At 32.6% G+C, this 21,785-nt stretch overlaps 2 protein-coding genes across 4 annotated transcripts; one reads left to right on the plus strand and one right to left on the minus strand.

Moving 5' to 3' along the window:
- Positions 1-2,578: 2,578 nt before the first annotated feature.
- LOC125068706 (E3 SUMO-protein ligase RanBP2) lies at positions 2,579-14,907 on the minus strand. Its single transcript, XM_047677998.1, has 12 exons — positions 14,699-14,907; positions 14,393-14,618; positions 8,710-14,225; positions 8,333-8,475; positions 6,705-8,188; positions 6,413-6,621; positions 5,589-5,729; positions 5,296-5,490; positions 4,580-4,942; positions 4,133-4,324; positions 3,885-4,007; positions 2,579-3,661 (listed from the first exon to the last, which is right to left on the minus strand). Exons 1-12 carry the CDS (start codon positions 14,765-14,767, stop codon positions 3,617-3,619), a joined length of 8,706 nt encoding a protein of 2,901 aa, XP_047533954.1. The 5' UTR covers positions 14,768-14,907; the 3' UTR covers positions 2,579-3,616.
- Positions 14,908-16,272: 1,365 nt separating this feature from the next.
- LOC125068729 (transcription initiation factor TFIID subunit 6) lies at positions 16,273-21,427 on the plus strand. Of its 3 annotated transcripts, XM_047678037.1 has the most exons (13): positions 16,273-16,529; positions 16,576-16,900; positions 16,982-17,270; positions 17,627-17,778; positions 17,965-18,144; positions 18,431-18,600; positions 18,968-19,121; positions 19,262-19,434; positions 19,780-19,949; positions 20,070-20,188; positions 20,325-20,402; positions 20,941-21,060; positions 21,195-21,424. In XM_047678037.1, exons 2-13 carry the CDS (start codon positions 16,664-16,666, stop codon positions 21,294-21,296), a joined length of 1,944 nt encoding a protein of 647 aa, XP_047533993.1. In that variant the 5' UTR covers positions 16,273-16,529; positions 16,576-16,663; the 3' UTR covers positions 21,297-21,424. The 3 variants fall into 3 exon arrangements, with proteins under 3 accessions (XP_047533993.1, XP_047533986.1, XP_047534001.1); XM_047678030.1 differs by having other exon boundaries at positions 16,273-16,900; positions 21,195-21,427; XM_047678045.1 differs by having other exon boundaries at positions 16,273-16,900; positions 20,325-20,396.
- Positions 21,428-21,785: the final 358 nt, after the last annotated feature.

The following is a 21,785-nucleotide window of genomic DNA, read 5'->3' on the forward strand; positions in this document are numbered from 1 at the left end:
ACACATGGTATTTGCATTGCTAACTTCCTCTCCTTTTAAGCTCGATCTAAAGAGGATTGTATTATTATCACTTTTGAGATCATGGTCTTGATTAATTAACATATCAAAGACAAATGAGATTTAGACATAGGTAATTTTACAACTTTTTACCATCGGTCAGAGGTCTATGTCTGAATGTGACTCTGTAGTAATTGTTAGTATATAATGTAAATAGTAACTAAGCAAGCACTGCCAGATTCAAGATTACGGAATGATACTGAGATATTTTAATAAAAACTACTTTTTATTGGTCCTAACTGGACTTAAGCCAGGACTGCGGGGTATAACCCAGTCATCAGATCAACTAGGCAGTTCTACCATATACACGTCGAAAAAAATATATATACATACCTCCATAAAAAAATATGAGATTTTTACTTGAATGTAGATGTACGGAGAAAAGTTATCTTTTTAATTATGTAGATATGCTATACCTATTTAATGTATATTCAATGTGCTTATTTCATTTACTTAAATATAATCAACTGCAATTCAATTTATGTATGTATAGACAAATTGTTCGTATAATAAAGTGTAGTATATTTTCTAACATTGGGGACGCTCGTTGTTTTAACTGTGACAGCCAGTTTCTGTTTACAATTTCGTAATGCGTTATGTTTGAAAAGTTCTTCACGCTGAAATCTTGTAATTTCTTCTTCCAATGAGATCTTTGGATGTTCCTATCATGTAATTTTTTTAATAATTTATCTTAATAATAATTTCTTCAAATATAGTTTGGGGTCTATGGTTATTTGAATTAAAATGATGCCTTTTTTCGATTCGGGTAAAGACACATATATTATTTTAAGAACAACGTTATATATTATTGTGTAATATAATTAAATAAGTGTGGTATATATACAATAATACTGCACTGAACAAGATATTGTTAGTATCTGCAACTTATATTACGCCGTAGTCACGTAGATACGTTAAACGATATCTCTTTTAAGCTATTATATTATAAAACTTAATCAAACATCGAACATACGCCCTATTTTGATTACAACCCAAACTTTTATCGCTACAATGCTTATAAACAATATATGTAGTCATTATTTTTTTATGATATATGTAGGTGGATTGGCAAATGGACCACCTGATGGTATGTGGTCACTATCACCCATTGACCTAGGCGCTATGAAGAATAGTAACCATTACTTACATCGCTAATGCGCCACTGGCTTTAGGAACTAAGATGTAATGCCTCGTTTACACTACAAATTGCTGTTTGGAGGCAGAATATCTAATATGTGGATGATATTTACCCAGACGGACAATATTCTACCACCAAGTACATATATATCATAAAGCATATCATTATTTGTATGAAATTCTTATGGGCAACTAAGCGGTTACGCATTTGTTGTCACTAATATATAAATACATACAATTTGACACTTGACAATAACAGCGCGAACTTCCAACTGCGAATTTTCATCGCTATTTATATCTGAATCCATTAATGAATTAGTCATGGTAACGAAATAGAAAATCACTGTACAAGTTATTTCTAGAAAAAAGAGGGATTTGTATTATGATTTGGTATTTATCTAATGTCGGATGTATTCCCAAAAATTATAAAAGATTACCTCTTATTTTAGAATCATAATTCATATTTGAATTATTTCCTTTCTTACTTAAGTTTATCAATTAAAATATCAAAGAGAACAAATCCACTCCGAATGTCAATATGCAGTGACATACGTATTTTTTGTCTTAAATCATCTTTAAAAAGAGTTTGTATCTTCTTTTAATTTGAATTTCAGGAATAAGTTTCAATATTTAAATTGAGTACAGTTCGCGAAACAAAAAACTTGTGTTAAAGGTTGGCCAAAATTATTTCACGCAATTACTAACTTTAGTATATAACTAGCGACCTGCCCCGGCTTCGCACAAGTGCAATGCTGAGACTAAATATACTACATAGTAGTATAGTATACTAGAATGTCTTACAACGTTCACTTTTTCAGTCATTAGACAATAAAAACCGTTTTAAATCTGTCATATCATCGAATATATTCATTTAAATTATATGCTGTAAGGACCATATTGATCTATATTAAATTCACAATGTATTTAAGGTACTTAATTGGATAAGGATTAATACTGTTTGCTTAAAATCGCTTCGAAAATAAACCATTATTTCACATAAAAATGGTTATTGTGGGTTATCCCTAAGAGACAGACATGAACCATCACTAACTTTTTTGAGGACCTTTTTAAGGTGTACAATACTGTAGTACATTATTTTGATGTATATCGTAGGGGGTTCAGCCAGCGTTTGCGATGTAAGCTCAAAAAATGTGTTTATTTTCGACATCACTTCAGAAATCTCTAAAATAATCAGTGTTTGTGATCAAAGCATACATAAGGACAGACAGCGGTAAGAGACTTTTTATACAATGTAATGATATATTTGAGGATAGAGATATTTGTTATTTGGGATCTGTAAGGCTAAGTCTACATGATAGATATTTTAAAATTATATTCATAATATAAACTTGAGGTGACGGATAAATAAAACGTATCGTTTTTATTTAAGGATTTATTTCAAGTAATAATATAGATCACGATGTCATATTCAAATGAGAAAAGGAATTTGATTACAATCAATCATTTCATTATGTTTCGTTAATAGTTAAACCTTATTTCGGCTCCAAATTATTTAATTATTGAATCCGATTCTCATTTCAATCTTTAATGATACTGAATTCACCAATTTAGAGCGTCATTTTAATATCGCTAATTCTAATAATCGAATATACGTAATCGATAATGCCGCCAATTGTAAATTCTGTACCATTATTAGAATTTGATGTTTTAATGCAATTATAAAAAGACCTGATCAATTTAATAATAAAAATAATAAAAAAAAACTATTTAATAATTACATAAGCACTCCTAAATGTTCCTTTTAAAGGAAAAAAATATATTGATCAGGTCTCTTTAAGCAATATTCTCTTCAGCTAAAGATACAGTCTACAAAACGTTTTTATTAAAAGTAGAGGCTGCACCTGTTTAAAAATTAGAAGTGTTATATATTATAAATTTTTAAGAAAATAATTTTTGTTTTTGTTGCTACATATAGAAACAACACCTATGAAAATATTGTTTGTACCATTTAAAAATATATTACAATTTATTTATTTATAATGGGAATAATTTTCAATGCAAAAAAGTCAGCAGCCTCCACTTTCAATACAAATAATCAAATAATGATTTTTTTTTAAATGTAGAAAAAAGATTGTAGTTAGAAAACCAATTGGGCAACTAAATTTTTTTGAGTATCAGTGACGTTATGTATTTGTATATATAATAGAGCAATTAAGGAAATTGTTTTTCTTTAAATGAATTCAGACCAGACCACCTTTTTTCCACACAAAATAGTTTTAAGATTTATTTATATCTTTCAGAATTTAATCTTTTAGAGATCTCAATGACAATAAGGTAAAGAAAATTCTATTCTAATTAATATTAAAGTCTATGAGACTTTAGTATAGATAAAAAACAATACTACACACTTATGAACTAAGTCAAACACAAGCCAACTAAATTTTATTTTCCTACAATATATTTACGATTCAGAATCTGTTGATGCATATGTTGCCGCTTTGCTTGTCTGTAAATAAATAAATGTATTCTTCAATATACTGTATTAATTACAACCTATATTTTATGAAAATAAGTAGAAAAAAGAAATAAGAATATATATTAATTACATTTATATAAAATGAGAACCTTTTGTTTAATGTCTGTAACATTATGTGAATTTATGTTCGAGGAACATTTCTAAATGGATTCATTTCTAGTCTATTCCTATGAGTGAAATAAATTTTGTTTACCTCACAACTATCATAGAACTCCAGAGCAGTATTGCTGTCGGCAAATGTAATAGTGAGTGTCTTTTCAGCTGATGCATTGTTTGTATAATCTAATCCTGTCCAGGTGCAACTGTCCTCGGAAAGCTGTTAAAAGTTTTTTTTACATTAACCTTTATTTTTAAATCAAGAAAATATTGCTTTTACATACATTTATAACTTATAATTATTGTTTGTAGTTGTTAAAAAAATACCAGTAGTTATGTTTATACCTGGAATTCAGTGTCAGTGTGTATAAGCATGTCGGCCAGTATCTCGCCGGTGTTGGAGTCAGTGACGAGGATCTTGGGTGAACAGAGTTCCTGATCGAAGGATACTTGCACGCACGTGACTTCGCATGTCGTCTGCATGTCGTCCTGCTTCACAACAGCCTTGCACGGGTAGTAAAGGGATGATTCCTCCTCCTATGGAATTGTTGTTATGTTTATATGTAATTTAAGGGTAAGCAGCGCAGACATAGATTTACGGTGATACCTTTACGGTGAAATATAACTTTAAAATAAATTTAATACTTTGAAGCATATACTAAAGTGCTCCAGTGTATGCACAAACACAGGTGAATGTATTCTCCCATTCATATTGACATGAGACAATCAAACTCTGTGAGCGCTCCCTTACGACTACAACTAAAAGTTATTAAAGTATATATAAACCCTTACCTCATTGTAATAACCATCAGAGTCTTCATTGTGGTCATAGCCATGTTCATAATCTTCGTCGTACTTCTCTTGTTCTTCTTGCTGTTTCTCAAAATGAACTTGTTTTGATACTTCGACTTCAGATGACTTTGGTATTTCACTGCCTTCAAATTTATTTACATCACTAATTTTATTGTTAGCATCTTGAGAATTTTCCGTTTCTGGTTTACTTCCGGATTGTGCTTGTGAAGTTTTAAGGAAGATGTCCGACCGCGCATCGCTCTCTAAATGTTTCGGTAAACGTAATGGGGCTATACCTTCGAATGGTTTTTCTTTGGCCTCATTTTCTTTTCTAATAGCCTCCGCAGCAGCTACTTGTAGTTTCTATCGAAAATAGTCATGGATTGTAAAAATGTGTAAAACAAGCTTACCAGGGTACTAAAACAGGAAAACAATGATAGGCTATCTATCTTACAAAACTAAATAGTACCTATAAATTTACAATAACCTTGACTATTTTTTTTTCATTTGCTTCAGAAATAAATTTTTCAGTAATACTACAAAATACTAGTAAAAAAAAAACTAGTAAATATGTAATAATACATATTGATATAATAATAACACATATTAGACTAACCCTAAGTTTACAGTTGCATAATGTTTTGGTGCAAAATAAACATACATACAGTGCTTCATTTATTCATATAATTAGAGCATTAAAAAATGTTATAACATACCCTGACACATTCCATGACCTTTTCTTGGAAATTAGTCGCTAGGATTACTGATTTGAATCTGACGGCTAGTGTTTCCTGTTCGCCCGCACTCTCTGCGTAGTTACGACCACACCACGTCCAAGCTCGATCAGAGTTTTTCATTGGTAATAGTTCTAAATCTTTAAATATCAGCATATTCAACACTGCTTTGTGAACCTGGATAATACGTAACATATATTTGATAAAATGTTCTCTTTGAAAACTGTTCCCTTCTGATTGACTAAATTGTAAAATAGTAAAGAACAAGACATTACCTGTTCTCTCCGAAGTAACAACCGGTAACTATTTTTCTCTGGGTGGTATAAGACTTTCATTTCACCGACACCGCGTTCTTTCCATTCACGAGATTTCTCATCATAACGGTACAATTTGCAACGTTCACCAAATAATTTGTTCTAAAAGTACAAATATTTATGTTATTATTACATAAACATAAAATTCTTAAGGTGAAGTTTTTCTTTGGGTTAAGTGTGAATATTTGTTGAGTATTCGTTGTAAAAATGAGGTATACGAGTACAGAATGTAAAAACATCGGTCTAATCTAAACAATAGAGGTTCAAACAACAGAGATTCAAGGTATCAATGTATATAATTAAATCTATGATGTTCGGGAGTTCGAGGAAAAAGCGGCAACGGAAGGAATATAGTTATTTCAAATGAACTTTCATCATTGTAAGTATTAAACTTATTTATAAACCAATGTACAACTTAAACTTAATATAATATGCAACACCATAGAATTATTATGAGTAAATTTGTAGAAGTAAAAATATATATATATATTTATTTAAGACAATGTACAGTTAGGGATTTATAAGATGATTAATTATTGCCAGGATAAAAGTGTATGCTTAATTGGATATATGAAAATAACATATTAATACAACCTTAATTTGTTAAATTGTTTGAGTATGGTAATTGGGAAATGTAGCAATTGATAAATTTTATAAATGTAATCATTATGGTTAGACACACTAGCATCTAAAACATAAATATTTTCGAAACTTTCAATTTTTGTTATCTATATTAAAACATATTATTAATTTTATATAATTTATTATAAAAAAAACCGTCTTACCTCATCTTCTTCCCCTGTTGTAACAACAATTTTATCAGGAAGAGGTACAATTGGTTCATAGTGGGGGTCATATTCCTCTTCAGTGCCAGCCCCAGCGCCGGAGTTATTAGCATCGCCATTACCACCTAATGTCTCTTTATCATCACCTTCACTAGACTTGCTTACAAAGAGTTGTTGGCCTGCACCTTCCCATTGAAAATCAGTCTTTTCTGTAAGAAAATTAAATTACATTTTGTTTTAATTATCAAATTATATTTAAATAGTTTTATTTATTTGTTAAACTTATACTAACTTTGAATACCAAATCCAGGCTCACTTGATGATAAAGCTGCAAATGTTAATGAATTATCAACCTTAAATGGAGTTTTTTCTTTTCTTGTATCTTGAGCCTCAAAAATGGATTTTACATCTTTTTTTTCTATATTAGAGTCCTTGATGACACTCTGTACATTTTCAATAGGCAATACGGGTTTATCCATTGATAGTGAAGTAATAGTAGGTTTGCTGCTGTTCTGATTTTGAAGAATTACATTTTTACCAAAAGTAAATTTTCCAGTAGTATCAATGTTTGATTTTAACTCCACATTTTTATTAGATGATATATCAGTTTTGTCACTAAATATAGAAGGATTTTCTGCGGCTGCTTTACCGAAGATAGACTTTGCAGTGTCCTGACTAGGTTGGGTTACATTACCGAATGTAAATGTTCCAGTAGAACCAAATATTCCAGATGAGGTTTGATTTGGTTTGGAAGGCGCAAATCCAAATTTATTTCCTTGAGATACAGGAGGCCCTGTTTTTAAATCTACTGCAAATATTGATTTATTATCTGCTGACTGCATTTCCTCTTTATTATTTGGAGCATTAAATCCAAATATTGATTGTGTTGAAGATACACCAAGTTTATTTTCACCAAAAATAGATTTTGTTTCAGGGAATCCAAACACAGACTTTGGTGTTGCCGTCCCTTTATCTGCTGGTGGGATTACTGATATAAGCTTTGGAGCAGCCAAGACTGACGACATACTTTGTGCTTGATTTCCACTGACAAAAGCAACTGGTTTAATAGGATTAAGTGACTTTTCTGTTAAGGTATTTTCTTTATCTATGGTATCATTTCCAAATACATTCGAGATACTTGTAGTTGGTGATGAACATGTAGTATTAGATCCGTTGGTGCTTAATGGAGTGCGGAAAATTGTAGTATCAACGGTTTTATCTAAATTATTTGGCGTACCATAGATAGAATTGCTTGGACTTGAGAAATTGAAAGCAGATGTTTTGAGTGGTGTAATGGTTAAACCTTGCTTAGGCAATGCCTTGCTATGATATTTAAATGTATTTTTTTCTGACTCAGGTTTGATATCATCTTCGTCACATCCCCGACAACCTTGACATGGTTCTTTATTTTTATAGGTATAGAAATTTTCAGGCAACATTAATTCTTTTGCTTTTTGTTTTTCTTCTTTTGTAGCTTGTATTTCATTTATGAATACAACATCATCAACATCAGTGTCTTTTTTACTATCATTTTTGTTTTCACCTTCAATTGTACCAAATTTTTCTTTTAATTCTTTATCTATTACATCTTTAAACTGCAAAGCTAAGTCTTTATTTTGGAACCTTAGACAGAATTTCTGAAGCATTATTTCACCTTCGCTAAAATCATTGGCAACGAAACACCAAGTTTTTTCATCTTTAGGTTTGTACATATTATCAAGGCCCACTGCATAATTTAAACATATTTTATGTACTTGTTCTCTTCGCATAACCACTCTAGAAATAAATAATTGCAATTATAAATATTGTTTGTTTAAATTATTATATTTTAATACTATGATTTGATTGATAATATAATATTAAGCAAATATTTGATGCATTTAAATAAGTGTAGTTAATATATGCATTGTAATTATTTACCTCAACTTTCCAGTTTCCTTATGTTTCAATATTTTAACAATACCAATCCCACGTTCCTTCCATTCTCCTGTCGTAAATATAAATAATTTGGCTCTGTGTCCATAAAGTTCTTCTTCGTTTTCTTCTCCAGTGACAACCTCAATCTAAAAAGTATTTACAAAAAAGTGTAAGCAAGTCAAAATAAAGTTAGAGCTTCTCTTTGCAATAAATCTATAAGATAGTGTTAGGATCATAACAGTTCTTTAGTTAAGAGATACAATAAAATACAGAATGATGCATTTAGTTTTTTTTTTAAATTATAAATTAAACAAAATAAATAAATCACCCAAAAGAAAAAAATAATTAAGAAGTCTAAAATAGTTTTTTTTAATAATTACCTTATCAGGCATAGGAATGACTGGACTAAAATGTATATGATGCCCTTCATCCTCCGAAGCATAATCATTATCATCACTGTCGTCTCCATGTTTGTCTTTTGGCGATTTACTTGGGCTTTTTCCCTTAGCTTGAGTTTTAGGTTTAAAAGAAAATTGAAATGTTCCACTATCCTTATTCCCAAAAGAAGCAACAGTTGTTTTTGGTGTTGGGAGCAAGGCTGGCTTTATAGGTGTTGTTACAATATTGTCTTCTTCTGTACTTTTCACACTAAAGTTAATAGGTTTAACTGAGCTTTCATTTTCAGGTTTAGCAACATTCTGCGTGCTAAATACAGAAGCAGGTAAAATCCCAGGAGTAACTGCATTATTTTGAGCTATTCCAAAGCTAAATTTTTGTGAAGCATTTGTATTAATTTCTGAAGAAGTAACTGTCTTAGTCACACCATAGTTTTGTGGTATGCCAAACGTAAACTTTGGCTCAGATGGATTTAAATTCTCTTGAGTATTGCTACTGTTAACAGAAGGTATACCAAAATTAAACTTGGGCAAATTCTCAGAAACAGATTTAACGTCTTTTTTAACGTTTGGATCTTTGGGACTATTACAGGCATTACAATATTCGAGATTAGCTTCATTTCGAATTAAACATTCTTTACATTCCCAAGAACCTGGCTTAGGTTTAAATTTAGCGCCCCAATCTGAAGTACTGCTAATAGTATTATTGGCAATAACTTTCGGAACCTGCGGATTTGGCGTTTCACAACAAGGACATTTGGTAAATGTTTGTAAATTATTGGTATAACATGCTTCACAGGTCCAAGAACCTGGTTGCGGTTTAAATTTATCACCGAACCCACCACTAGTTTGCTTAGAAACATTCTGTTCTTCTTTTTCGGCTTTCGCATCATCTCCGATTTTTAGCTGGGCTGCTTTAACAGCATCTATGAAATCATTGCAAGCTTGTACTGTTTTAAAACGTAGACAAAATGTTTCTGCAACCAACTCACCCTCTGAAAAATCTTTTGCACACCATGTAACTGCTTTATCCATGTTAGGCATTTTTTGAAATGACATTTCTTTTGTGACAGCATGATTACAGCAAACTTTCATGATTTGTTCTCTCCTCATTAATAACCTTAGTTTTTGATTGTTATCATTATTCATTAATAATTTAATATTACCTAGTCCTCTTTCTTTCCATTCTTTGCCAGTAGCGTCAAATCGTAATAGCTTAGCTCTGTGTTCAAATAACACTTTTTCATTTTCTTCACCAGTTTTTTGATCAACTAAAGCAGGTAAAGGTATAACCGGTTTAAATTCAGTGGTTGGCTCGAATTCCTCAACCGAATCAGAAGTATTTAATTGACTGACATTGGTAATATTTTTGTTTGTAGTTTGCATGGAATTGTCACTTAAATTTTTTGGGATATTCAATATATTTTGGAATGGTGTTGAAGTTGCTGTTTTGAATGTTAAACCACTAAAAACGTTAACTTTTGCTGTATTATCTGCAGTTTTTGTATCGGTTATAACATTTTCTATAGACTTGAAAGAAGGTTTGCTGTTAAAAGTGAAACCTCCTACAACTGTTTTTTCAGTTTGAACATTCATTGAATCGTCTCTTGAAGGAGCAGTACTTGTTTTAATAATGACACTTTTTTCATTTTTGCTTATATTTTCCTTAGAATCAATGGAATTGGAACTTTGGTTAGCGCTGTCTTTTCTCGCACTTTCAAACGCTTCGAAGAAGTCTTTAGCTATGTCAGCAGTTTTAAATCTTATACAGAATTTTTCTAGTATTACTGTTTCTTCTGCAAAGTCATTAGCCACCCAGAAATAGGCTTTAGCTTCATTTTTCATTGGTTTTATTTCCATTTCTGGTAATATAATGTGATTTGCACAAATTTTATGAACTTGTTCACGTCTCATAAGAACCCTTACTTTTCCCGTTACGTTATGTTTTAGCAATTTCATTTCACCAATACCTCTCTCTTTCCACTGCTTATCAGTAAAACGAAACAATTTCGCTCTAGAACTGAAAATAGCTGTTTCATTTTCTTCGCCAGTAGTCACCTTTACTTCAGCTGGTAAAGGTATTATAGGTTTAAAGTCTGGACATGGGTCATAATTCTCAATAGATGTATTACTCTTCTCGGAAAGGGTTCTAGACTTATTAAGACTTGTATTTGGAGACAATCCCGAAAAAACACCATCAACAACATTTTTGGAATTATTAAGATCCTTAAAAGTGTCAGTAGAATTAAAAATAGGTAACGTAGTTCCTGATTGAGATGTCGCAAATATTGATTTCGTGCTCCAATTCGATGCATTTGATGATGTTGTCACAGTTGTTTTAGCATCAGATGTAGGAAAATGGAAAACTGGAGGTGCAACCACTTTCGCATCGTTTGATGTGGGCATCTGAATTTGATAATTATGAGGACTATTCTTTATATGTTTCTGAGGTATTGTAACACTTAAAACTGGCGCAGGAGTAACAGTACTTGTAGGCACAGGATCAGAAGATGTAATTACAACATTCACTGGTAATGATTTGGAAGATTCTTTAGTGTCAAGTACAATTTTATATTTAGGGGCGACGGGTGGAGCAGCCATTGAAACTGGTGGTACTGTAGGGGCATTGTGCATGTTGTGTACCGCAGGAACAGGGGCAGCTGTGGGACCAGATGGTAAAGTTGTAGGAACAAGATGTGCTGCATCAAGGTACATTTGGTCTGGTGTTGGGTACACCCCTGGATAATTCATTTGAGCTCGAGCAGGATCGAAAATCGGCGGTGCACCAGGTACTGATGATTGAGTAAATTGAGAATATTGATTGTATAGATTATACAAGTTCTGTCCATATAATTGGTAAGGATTGGGTGGTACAGAAAAAGGTGGAATGAGACGTTGTGCATATGGTGGTATTACTTGAGGTGTTGTAAATGGAAGGTGTGCACCAAAGTTAGACGTGTTTTCATTAGATCTGTAATCCTCATCCAAATTATATAAATCACTTTCGTCTATTGTTTGCTCTGATGAAGTCTTTTTTAATTTATTTACTTCCTTCTTTAAATCTGCAATTTGTTTTTTCAATTCAACAACATCTTTGCATTCTTTTCTACACTCGTCAATTTGTTCTTTAACTTGGTCTACTGATACTTTTAGAAGCTTAAATTGCTCAGTTGTATTTTCAATGTTTGAATTTATAGTACTTATAATTTGACTTCCTAATTTTCTATTTTCGTCAAACCAGTCTCTTGTTTGTTCCATGAAATCATTAATCGATGTGTCTCGCTTCTGTAAGTTCTTTATTTGTTTTTCTATTCTTTCCAAGAAAACTTGATCAGTTTGAGTGTTTTCGAAGATTTGAGACTCTTGTGCAGTACGATATGCAGTGGAATTTACATTAAAATAATGTTTTGTAATTTGCTTAGGTGTAGAGCTCGTATTTCGAAATGTATTTGTTTTGAAACGTGTGGATCCAATTTCACTTATAGAAATATTTTCATCTGACATATCATCATTTATAGCAACAGAGATATCAGGGTCAATCCTATTAAGATGTGATTCTATTTCTTCAATAAGTTCTTGTATGTCAGAATACAATGTTTTATTGTTATAAATTTCCCCTTCCTTTACTTTATCCAGTGCTTTAAATGCAAAAGTTTTTGCTTTACTCAGTAACGCTATATACTTTTTTTCAGTATCAATACTTTTAGCCATCTTATTTTCTTCAAGTGCAATTTTTTTGTACGTATCACTTAGATGATAATAGGCTTTAGGAGATTTCAAATTAGATAGCAAGCTGATGACTTTCTCATATTCAGCTTCGTTTAAGTGATGAAGAGCTACATAAATTTTACTCTCTTCTAAAAGGTTATTAATTTCCTTTGAATCAAGATCTTCATGTGTATAATCAAACATTCTTTTTTCTGGTAATTTTACAATCAATTTGTTTTTTAACTTCTCAAGGAGGGGTATAGCTGATGAATAATAAAGATAAGACCTCTGTTTCAAATTAATTGTTTCTTCTATATTGGATGTACTTTTAGCCAACTCGCTGAATATACGACCCAAAATCGCCAATAGTTCAGGGTCTAAGCCAGGATTATCGACACAACGGACAACTTCAATGCCACCGCTTAAAGTAGAACGTATATCTGTGAACTCCATACCTAATTCATTTTGACTTAACTTATATGCACAGTCCCACCATTTCATTTGAGGAAGGGTACATAATAAGTCAGTAATATTTGCTGGAAGTGTTGGTTTGTCTATTGCCATATAATTCATTTTATTTCTTTTTTTTTGAGCTGTTAATGCTGAACTAAATAGAAAAGCTAGAACATCCATTTTATTTAATGATTCGGGGCCTGAGCTGGTCATTGTTGAAGTTAACATATCAAAAAGAGTGCATTTAAAATCAGCATAGTTTTTGTAATTAAGTAAAAGCCATACAAAATGATGAAGTGAATTAGGATATTCTCGTTGTGCATCATCATCATAGGCTTGAATTTCTACTTTTCTTGGTAACCTTAGTGCTGGGATGTTTAACACGTTTGAAGTTAAATAAGATGATTTAATTTTTGCTAGTTGTTCAGGAAGAGCAAATATTTTTTCATAAAGTTTATCTTTCCAATTTGAACCTGAACAAAGTTGAGATATCTGATCTAAAAGAATTTGACTTTTGTCCTGAGCAATAGATTGCAGATAATGTCCAGACTGTGAGCATCTGTATGAACCTTCTAGGTACCAGCGGTGAACAGCATTCTGCTGTCTTTCAGGTGCATGTGTTAACCAATTAACTTTTGAATCTATAGGGATTGTCTGCCATGCTAACAGCATTAATGGAGCTGAAAACTTTTTAGCATCTCTCCAATTTATTTGCTCTTTCTTAGCTTTTTTAAGCAAATAAGTTGCTACATGAAAAACTAATTGCCCCTGATGATGTTTTAAAAGACTTGTATGAAATTCACCAAATCCAGGTGAGGGCCCAGATTTGACAATGGTTTCTATGGCTTGGTCATAAGTATAAAGGTGTTCATTACATTCCATCAAACTTTTTGTTGAGGCACTTGGTATTTCTGTTAAGCTCAAATTACAAATTCTTTCTTTAACTGTTAATAAGAGCAACTGATATAACCAGTCGTTTGTTTTCAATGGATTGTATTTCAAAATTTCAGAAAGAGTTTCATACCAGGCAAAGTTATTGGAAAATAATTTCTTGTCTAACTCAATACTGCAGCTGTGATCAAATGCTTCCTTATATTTATTATGGTGAACATAATGCTTTAACAAGCGCGCGTGAAGCACGGCATCTTTTGGTCTAACTTCTAATTCACTCTTTAATAACTTGACTACAGCTTCTGGATCTGGGTCAGCAACAGCAAGAAGCTTTTCTCGTAAACGGAATGTCACTGGATGCTTGGGAAAGGTGGACTCAGCCTTTTCACACCAAAATTTTGCACGTCCTATATCAATGACTACGTCTTCATCAGCCAACAATTCACAAACTGCAAGATATAGTACAAGATATAATAATAATTTAAATTATAAGACAAATTCACTATCAAATGTGAGCATTTGATTTTGCAAAGGTTCTAAATAATACTAACACAATTTACCTTACTATTTATTAATATGCAAACTATGATTACGATTATTTTAAGAGTATACATACCATCCAATATTGTACATGTTTGGGTAGGATCTATATCAAAAGAAGTCTTGTATTGTTCAAGAGCATTTTCCTTCTCTCCTAACTTTTGGAATGCCTGTCCAAGAAGTTTGTGAGCGGCTGCATTGTTCGATTTTTGTGTAAGATACTGTTCGACATATTTCTGGCAACTTCCATAATCTCCAACTTCATAATACAACCGCGCTACGGAATATGCTCTAGTTGTAAACTGTAAAATAAATAAAATGCATTATTTAAACTTGATTTAAATGAAGCACTAATTGAAATAAGTAAATAATTTTTACATACGTCTTTAGGTGACAATTTGAACATCAAACTTTCCACGTGTTTATCGACGTCCTTCTTGTTTCTATACATTTTCACGAATAATTCTGATCACCGCCTAATGCACTAAATAAATCTGTAACATACGAAACTCAACGCCGTAGAATACAATTTCGGTGAACGGTAATGGACCTCGTCATTATTTTTGCTCAAACCTCAAACGCGAGTAGTAAAATTTTTTGACTTAAGTATAGAGTTGTCAGAATAAAAACCTAATCCCAACCAAATTATACCACATGTCCCTAAATCAATAAAATAAATACTGTATTAATACTATATTAATATTAAAGTTCCTAAAAGCATTATTACAGGTTTAATTTTTTTTCTTTCGTTTAATGTTGATTAAATAAAAATTTTAATTATAATATAGTAATTAAAAATGATAAACATCTTTCGACACTGCATTTAAAAAATATATATGTAGGACAGAAAACTAAACAAATATAATTATTACTTATGTATTCTTAATAATTTTGCTAAAGCTATTTGATTCAAATACTACGCTGTTGGCACTACTTTTTAATTCAATTAGGGAGAATATTATGTTCTGGCAAGTTTTTAAATTGCGTTTATTATGTTGGTCCTACTTTGTAATGATAATGTCTATGAAACATAAATCTATGATTACAATTTAAAAATAAAAACGTTAAAAATCCAATGTTTTAATTAAATTGGTTTTTGATAAATCTGAGATGCAATGTGCTTAAAAATAAAATTAACAAAATATTTCTGTTAATCCTAGAAAATACTATCAATAATTATTAGTAAATAAAATTTCATAAATGGTATATATATGTTATTCTATATGTGTAAGCCATTAGACGTAAATTTTATTTAATTTTATTTTTAATATATATATTTCCATTACATGCATACAATATATTCGTTGACATTCAATTTATTCTTCAACATTACCATCTATTACGTACATTCTTAGAATGATCTAAATAGTAATTTCAACATATCTTTTTATATGTATCTTTGATGTACATTACTACTTTATTATAATATTATTAATATGCATTAAAAAAATGTGTGAATAGCAAACACAATATTTTCTTTGTAAACATTGCATACATCTTTTTGAGGCTAGTGCATTGGACGAAGATATACAGGAATAATTTGGCTATTTTTCTCATTCGTGATTTTTTGCACACCAAAGATCTTGGCTCTTAATGGAATAGACGTGTTACAAAATACAAAATTTTATGAAAATAACATGAAACTGTGAACCAAACAGAACCATTTAATTGTTCCGCTTTTAAAGATTATTATTTTTTATAGAAGCAATGGCTTATATGTTAACTAGTCATTAGTCAATGTATAGAAATTATAGCATAATTCGGCGAAATAATTAGTTATAATTATATGATAATTAGGCCCAGCGTTACCTCGAGTTTAATTGAATCTGTGACAGTGTGTCTGTGCTGCACAAATACTACTAAAGACTAGATATTATTATAGACTATTCATTATTTATGGCTAGAAAATGAATATAAGGTTAAAACTTAAAATGCACTTTTGACAGTTGTCAAATAATCTTGTGGTTGTGGCGACACAAAAATAAAAATTGAATAATCACAGTTTTATGCCCAACAGAAAAGAAAAACAGACAATAATAATCTTTTTTAAATGAAAAATTAGAAATTAATTCCTAGATGATATATTTTGTTATAATTTATTTGTGGTGTACAAGAAAATAATTAAATAATTTGAATTGCCCAAACTAACTTGACGTTTCAATGCCTCCATAACAATTAGCGAATGCGATTAATGTGATGTTCTTATTTAAAGAATAAAAGTATCTTAAATTGTATAATACTCGATAATTATATGTTAAAATGTTTTGCATTATCGTAATCTCCAGCAGTTGATGTTGATCTTTTCAATTCATTTGTATCGTACGGAGTGTTACAAAAAATTAAAAAAATGAGTGACGCAGATTTAGCCTACAGTTCTTCTTTTACTGTAGATTCTATGAAAGTTATTGCTGAGAGTGTAGGTATTGGTAGTCTTGGAGATGATGCTGCAAAGGAACTAGCCGACGACGTAACATATCGTCTTAAAGTCATTGTTCAAGATGCTATGAAATTTATGCATCATTCTAAGCGGCAAAAGCTTTCCATTACTGATATTGACCATGCTTTAAAAGTTAAAAATATAGAGGTCTGAATATTTTGTGTATTTTTAAATTTAACCTCAACTTATTTATCATCACAGATAATTTTTAAGTTAATTTTGTTTTAGGCGCAATATGGGTTTATTCAACCTGACTCATTGCCATTTAGATTTGCATCGGGTGGTGGTCGAGAGTTGCATTTTATTGAGGAGAAAGAAATTGATTTATCAGAGATTCTGTCTGCACCTCCACCAAAAATTCCCCTTGATGTTTCTCTAAGAGCTCATTGGTTGAGTGTAGATGGAGTTCAGCCTACGGTTCCAGAAAATCCTCCTCCATTATCAAAAGAGTCTCAAAAACTTGAATCAGTGGATCCTATTACTAAATTAAGTAAACCTGCTACTAAGGATGCAGTAGGTATGAAATTTAAGTCTTCATTTACTCTTAATAGTTCAACTTAAATGTTACTCATTTTTTATATATTCCTAGAGGAAAAACATACAGTATAAATTTCCTTAAAAGTGTCAAACATATGTGATACGAATAATATCAGATATCACAATAACATAAGTTACATGACACAAAAGAATGAATTTTAAATTTTGATTTTGTTGTTGCCTTGAAAAAAAAAAACAAAACTTGATCAAATAATAAAATGATCCGCCAAGATACAACATATTGTTGGAAACTAGTATACATATATATATGTATACTTCTTGTATGGTTCTTGTAAAAAAAAAATAGTATAAATATATTCTAATATGTGTTCACAGGTAAACCAGTGTGCGGTAAAGCAGCTCGATTAAAAGCTTCTGAGTCTGTTCATGTCAAACAATTGGCTACTCATGAGCTAAGTGTGGAGCAACAGTTGTACTATAAAGAGATCACTGAAGCTTGTGTCGGAAGTGATGAAGGACGCCGTGCGGTAGGTTTTAATTTGATCTCTCTCAATCATAATACAAAATTTTTAAACATAATGTATTTTATGTATGTCTTACTTTCACAAGCAAATATTTTCATACTTTTTTAAACATATTTTTATAATTTTCTAAAATGCTAACCTATAAACTGTAACTTTATTGTTTTGATATTTTTATATTTGTTATAACAGGAAGCTCTTCAGTCACTTGCGTGTGATCCGGGACTTCATGAGATGTTACCCAGGATGTGCACATTTATATCTGAGGGTGTGAAAGTTAATGTAGTCCAAAACAATTTAGCACTTCTTATCTATTTAATGAGGATGGTGAAAGCTATTCTTGATAATCAGTCTTTATATCTTGAAAAATATGTAAGTTTATTATATAAGATCAAATTAATATTTTTAATTCAATAATGTTTGTTATTATTATTATAAATATAATTAGGGGTAATTCCAGAACACTGAATTGATTGAAGTTATTATTTTATGTAATTTCTTAGAAAAGAAAAGTTGAAATTATTAACACAAAGCTCATTCCTAGAATACTTCATTGTGTTTTATTCTAAATGGCCTTTATAATCTGCTAAAAATCGTTTTATATTTTTTCGGACAAAACTATATAATATAATAAATAATTGAAGATCCAATATTTTAGCTCCATGAGATGATCCCGTCTGTATCAACATGTATAGTGTCAAGGCAATTGTGTGTACGACCAGAGGTTGACAACCATTGGGCACTGCGAGACTTTGCAGCTCGTCTCATGGCCCAAATATGCAAGACATTTAATACATCGACTAATAATCTACAAACACGAGTCACAAGGTACAAACTTGATATCTTGATCTTGAGTCTATTTATAAATATAGCATATATTTAGAAAATCTTAAAGCAATATACTGTTTTTTTTTAAACAATGAAATAAGAATTTCGTTATACTTTTAATTACATTTTTGATTACTTTATAGGTATTAAAGACAATAATTATATTTTAATGTGTTAATTTTAACTCTAAAATGAATAAAATACAATTTAAGTAGGTTATTATGTGAAAGTTATAACTAGTAAGTAACTAAGTAAGATATAACTGGTACTATTCATTTTTCAAACAATGATAATCGGTCACATATATTGATATGAAATACTTTTTAGAAGACTCTGTTGTACATGTATGACGTCTTCTATTGCACAGGTTATTTGCAAAAGCTTTGCAGTGTCCGTCTCAGACAAACAATGAAAGTGGACCCTCTATGGTCGCTTCTATGAAGGAGTCTGAGAAAACACCTCTCGCGTCTCTGTATGGTGCCGTACAGGGTCTAGCGGAGCTCGGACCCGAAGTTGTCAAGGTAAAATATTTTCTGTACTCGTTTAAGTATCTTTAAATGAATTAATTTTAGCTTTCAATATTTCTCAATGATTAGTTTTATTATATGTAGCTTATTCGAACGTAATAGGCTGTTTGTTATATACCGAGTGTATGCGTTAGGTGTTTATCTTGCCGCGCGTGCGCTGGCTGGGCGAGCGCGTGGAGGGCGCGCTCAGCGGCATCGGCGGCGCGGACCGCCTGGCGGCCGGCAACCTCAAGCACCAGCTGCTCAAGGTGCTGGCGCCCGTCGTGCGCCAGCTGCGGCAGCCGCCCGACCTGCCCGACGACTACAAGTAATGTTTTCATTCGTCGATGACCTTTCAATATTATCGCCAACATTCACTCGCCTTTATCTCATTTACTTTGAATAGGTTCAGTGCGCAAACTATAGCCAGCTTAGCTATTTTTTGCTGGGGCATCGATTCCGCGACACCAAATCTTATGAAATTTCTATTTTATTATATCAGACCCACATGGCTCTACAGATTTTCCATAAGTATTTATTTATTTGTCATTATTACTTTAAGTTCGAAGATTTGCAATACACAAACAACGAAATGAAAGAACGAAATCGGATCGCTCATAATCGTGATCCGAAACGATTCGAACGAGGTACGACCGTCGTTCCGTGTTCGCAGACGCGAGTACGGGTACCTGGGCCCGAGCCTGCAGCAGATGGTGAGCAAGCAGCGCACGTCGCCGGCGGGCGGCAGCGGCGGCGGCGCGGTGGCGGTGGTGGCGTGCACGCCGCCGCTGCTGCCCGCGCCCGCGCCCGCCGCCGCGCCCGCCGCGCACGCCAAGGCCGTCGGTACGTGGCTCGCCTCGCGTCTTTATCGAATACTTTGAGTTAACTTTTTTAATTTGTTTTAATTATTGTATATTTATATATTCTAGTCAATGAAACCCTATTGTTTGATTATACGTATAGAATCGGTGGCGTCTCGTAACGTGGTCATAACCGCGTCGCCCACGCCGCAGTCGCCGGCGCCCTCGACGCCGCCTCCGCAGAAATTCGTTATAGTGGCTTCGCAACAGAAACCTCAGCAGGTAACATTATATTTAAGTTATTCTACTGCCTTGTCGAACGTTCAGTACCTACTCAGTTATAATATAAAATATTTCATTCGTATAGTGTTAAAAAAATACATCCGAGTTTTCGTTATTCGTTGATCTTTCTCTCTAGACTCAGCCTGCGAGTGGAGCAGGTCATATCGTCGTGCATACTTCTCAACCCACCATTGTTCGCAGTCAAAATGTACAGGTATCGTGACATTATGTCGGTTTTATGCTTGAATATAGAATGGCGAGGGTTTTAAAATGTGTGTTATCTAGTAATATCTTCAAACTTCGCTTCATATATCACACACATCACACTTAAATAGAAGGGACCTTTTATATAACTACTACATATGTCGTTGTTACTGTGGCCGAAGGATGACTAAATTTTAGCGGCTTAAACATTATGAATTTCAATAGTATTAAAAAACATGGACTTTATTGTAGGCCGAGAGAATCAATTTTTAGACTTGTGTGACTCAAGATGTTCATATCTTGAATAATTGCGGGTTATCGTTTCGATTTTATGAAAATCTCCGAAAGTTAATTTGCAATTCACTCGAAATGACGGTAAATAAAATCTTCGTTATGTTTAAGCGACTTTTAAAATAAGTGAAAAAACGCAAGAAAATATGAAATTATTTGAATTTAAAATAAAGGTAAATTGCAAATTAATGCAATTAATTAGTAGACGTCGTGTAGTAGTTTAGCAACAGTAGTAGTAAAGTGGTGTTTGGTCGTAGTCGATGGTGGTGACAAGTGGTCCAGCGGGCGCGCAGCAACCGCAGAAGATGGTGGTGGTGGGCGTGCATCCCTCGCACCAGGGACTACAGGCCTCGTCCTCCGTCACCGGGGTCAGCCAGGTTAGTTTACGGATATTTTATGATAAAAGCGTGACCGACAGATGGCAGATGAATGGTCTCTGATCGAGTTGTAACAATGACGAACTGATATATATATATATCAATAGTTTACCTATTGGCTGATAATTCCCCAGGCCCCGGTGTCGGTGCTCGCGAAGTCCGTGTTCGCGCGCAGCGGGTCGGGCCCGCAGCCGCAGCCGCCGCCGGAGCTCGACGACCTGTCCCACCTCGCCTGACAGCCCCGCACCATCAGCTTCGTCATCAAGGAGTTCCGCAAGACGAGCCCCTGACCGCGCCTGCTGCTGCTGTGCCGCCCGCCCGACGACTCGCAACATTCCGAAGAAGACCCACAGCCATAGTGCTTATAGACTCGTTTATTTGGTGACGCTAGTTATTTGTTAGTCTCTTTCGTAATTCGGTTTATGATATGTTATCATACTTCTTTGATACGTTATACTTATGCGAAATGTTATTATATCGATTAAGTGTAGTTAAACAGTTTGTATGAATAAGAAAATACATTTTTTATTAATATAATATGTGTGTTTATATAATTAACGATATATGAATAAGTTTTGTATTTTAGATTATTTTTCCCGAGAATTTCGATAATTTTATGGTCATGTAGTTCCGAACGCGGTAGACGCTATGTAAGTGAATAACTTAGTTTAATTAAATTAAACATCAGTGTTCAACTACTTTATGTTTTTCATTTTCTATCCATT

This window comes from Vanessa atalanta, chromosome 2, assembly GCF_905147765.1.
Source record: "Vanessa atalanta chromosome 2, ilVanAtal1.2, whole genome shotgun sequence".
In the NCBI taxonomy this organism is placed as follows: Eukaryota; Metazoa; Arthropoda; class Insecta; order Lepidoptera; family Nymphalidae; genus Vanessa; species Vanessa atalanta.

Coding starts and splice junctions, on each gene's coding strand:
- LOC125068706 (XM_047677998.1), bottom strand. CDS start 14,767: ATGTATAGAAACAAGAAGGACGTCGATAAACACGTGGAAAGTTTGATG. Junction 14,619..14,698: donor TCAAATTGTCACCTAAAGAC/GTATGTAAAAAT, acceptor TTTATTTTACAG/TTTACAACTAGAGCATATTC. Junction 3,662..3,884: donor AGTTCTATGATAGTTGTGAG/GTAAACAAAATT, acceptor ATTTATTTACAG/ACAAGCAAAGCGGCAACATA.
- LOC125068729 (XM_047678030.1), top strand. CDS start 16,664: ATGAGTGACGCAGATTTAGCCTACAGTTCTTCTTTTACTGTAGATTCT. Junction 19,435..19,779: donor GACCTGCCCGACGACTACAA/GTAATGTTTTCA, acceptor CCGTGTTCGCAG/ACGCGAGTACGGGTACCTGG. Junction 19,950..20,069: donor CGCGCACGCCAAGGCCGTCG/GTACGTGGCTCG, acceptor TTATACGTATAG/AATCGGTGGCGTCTCGTAAC.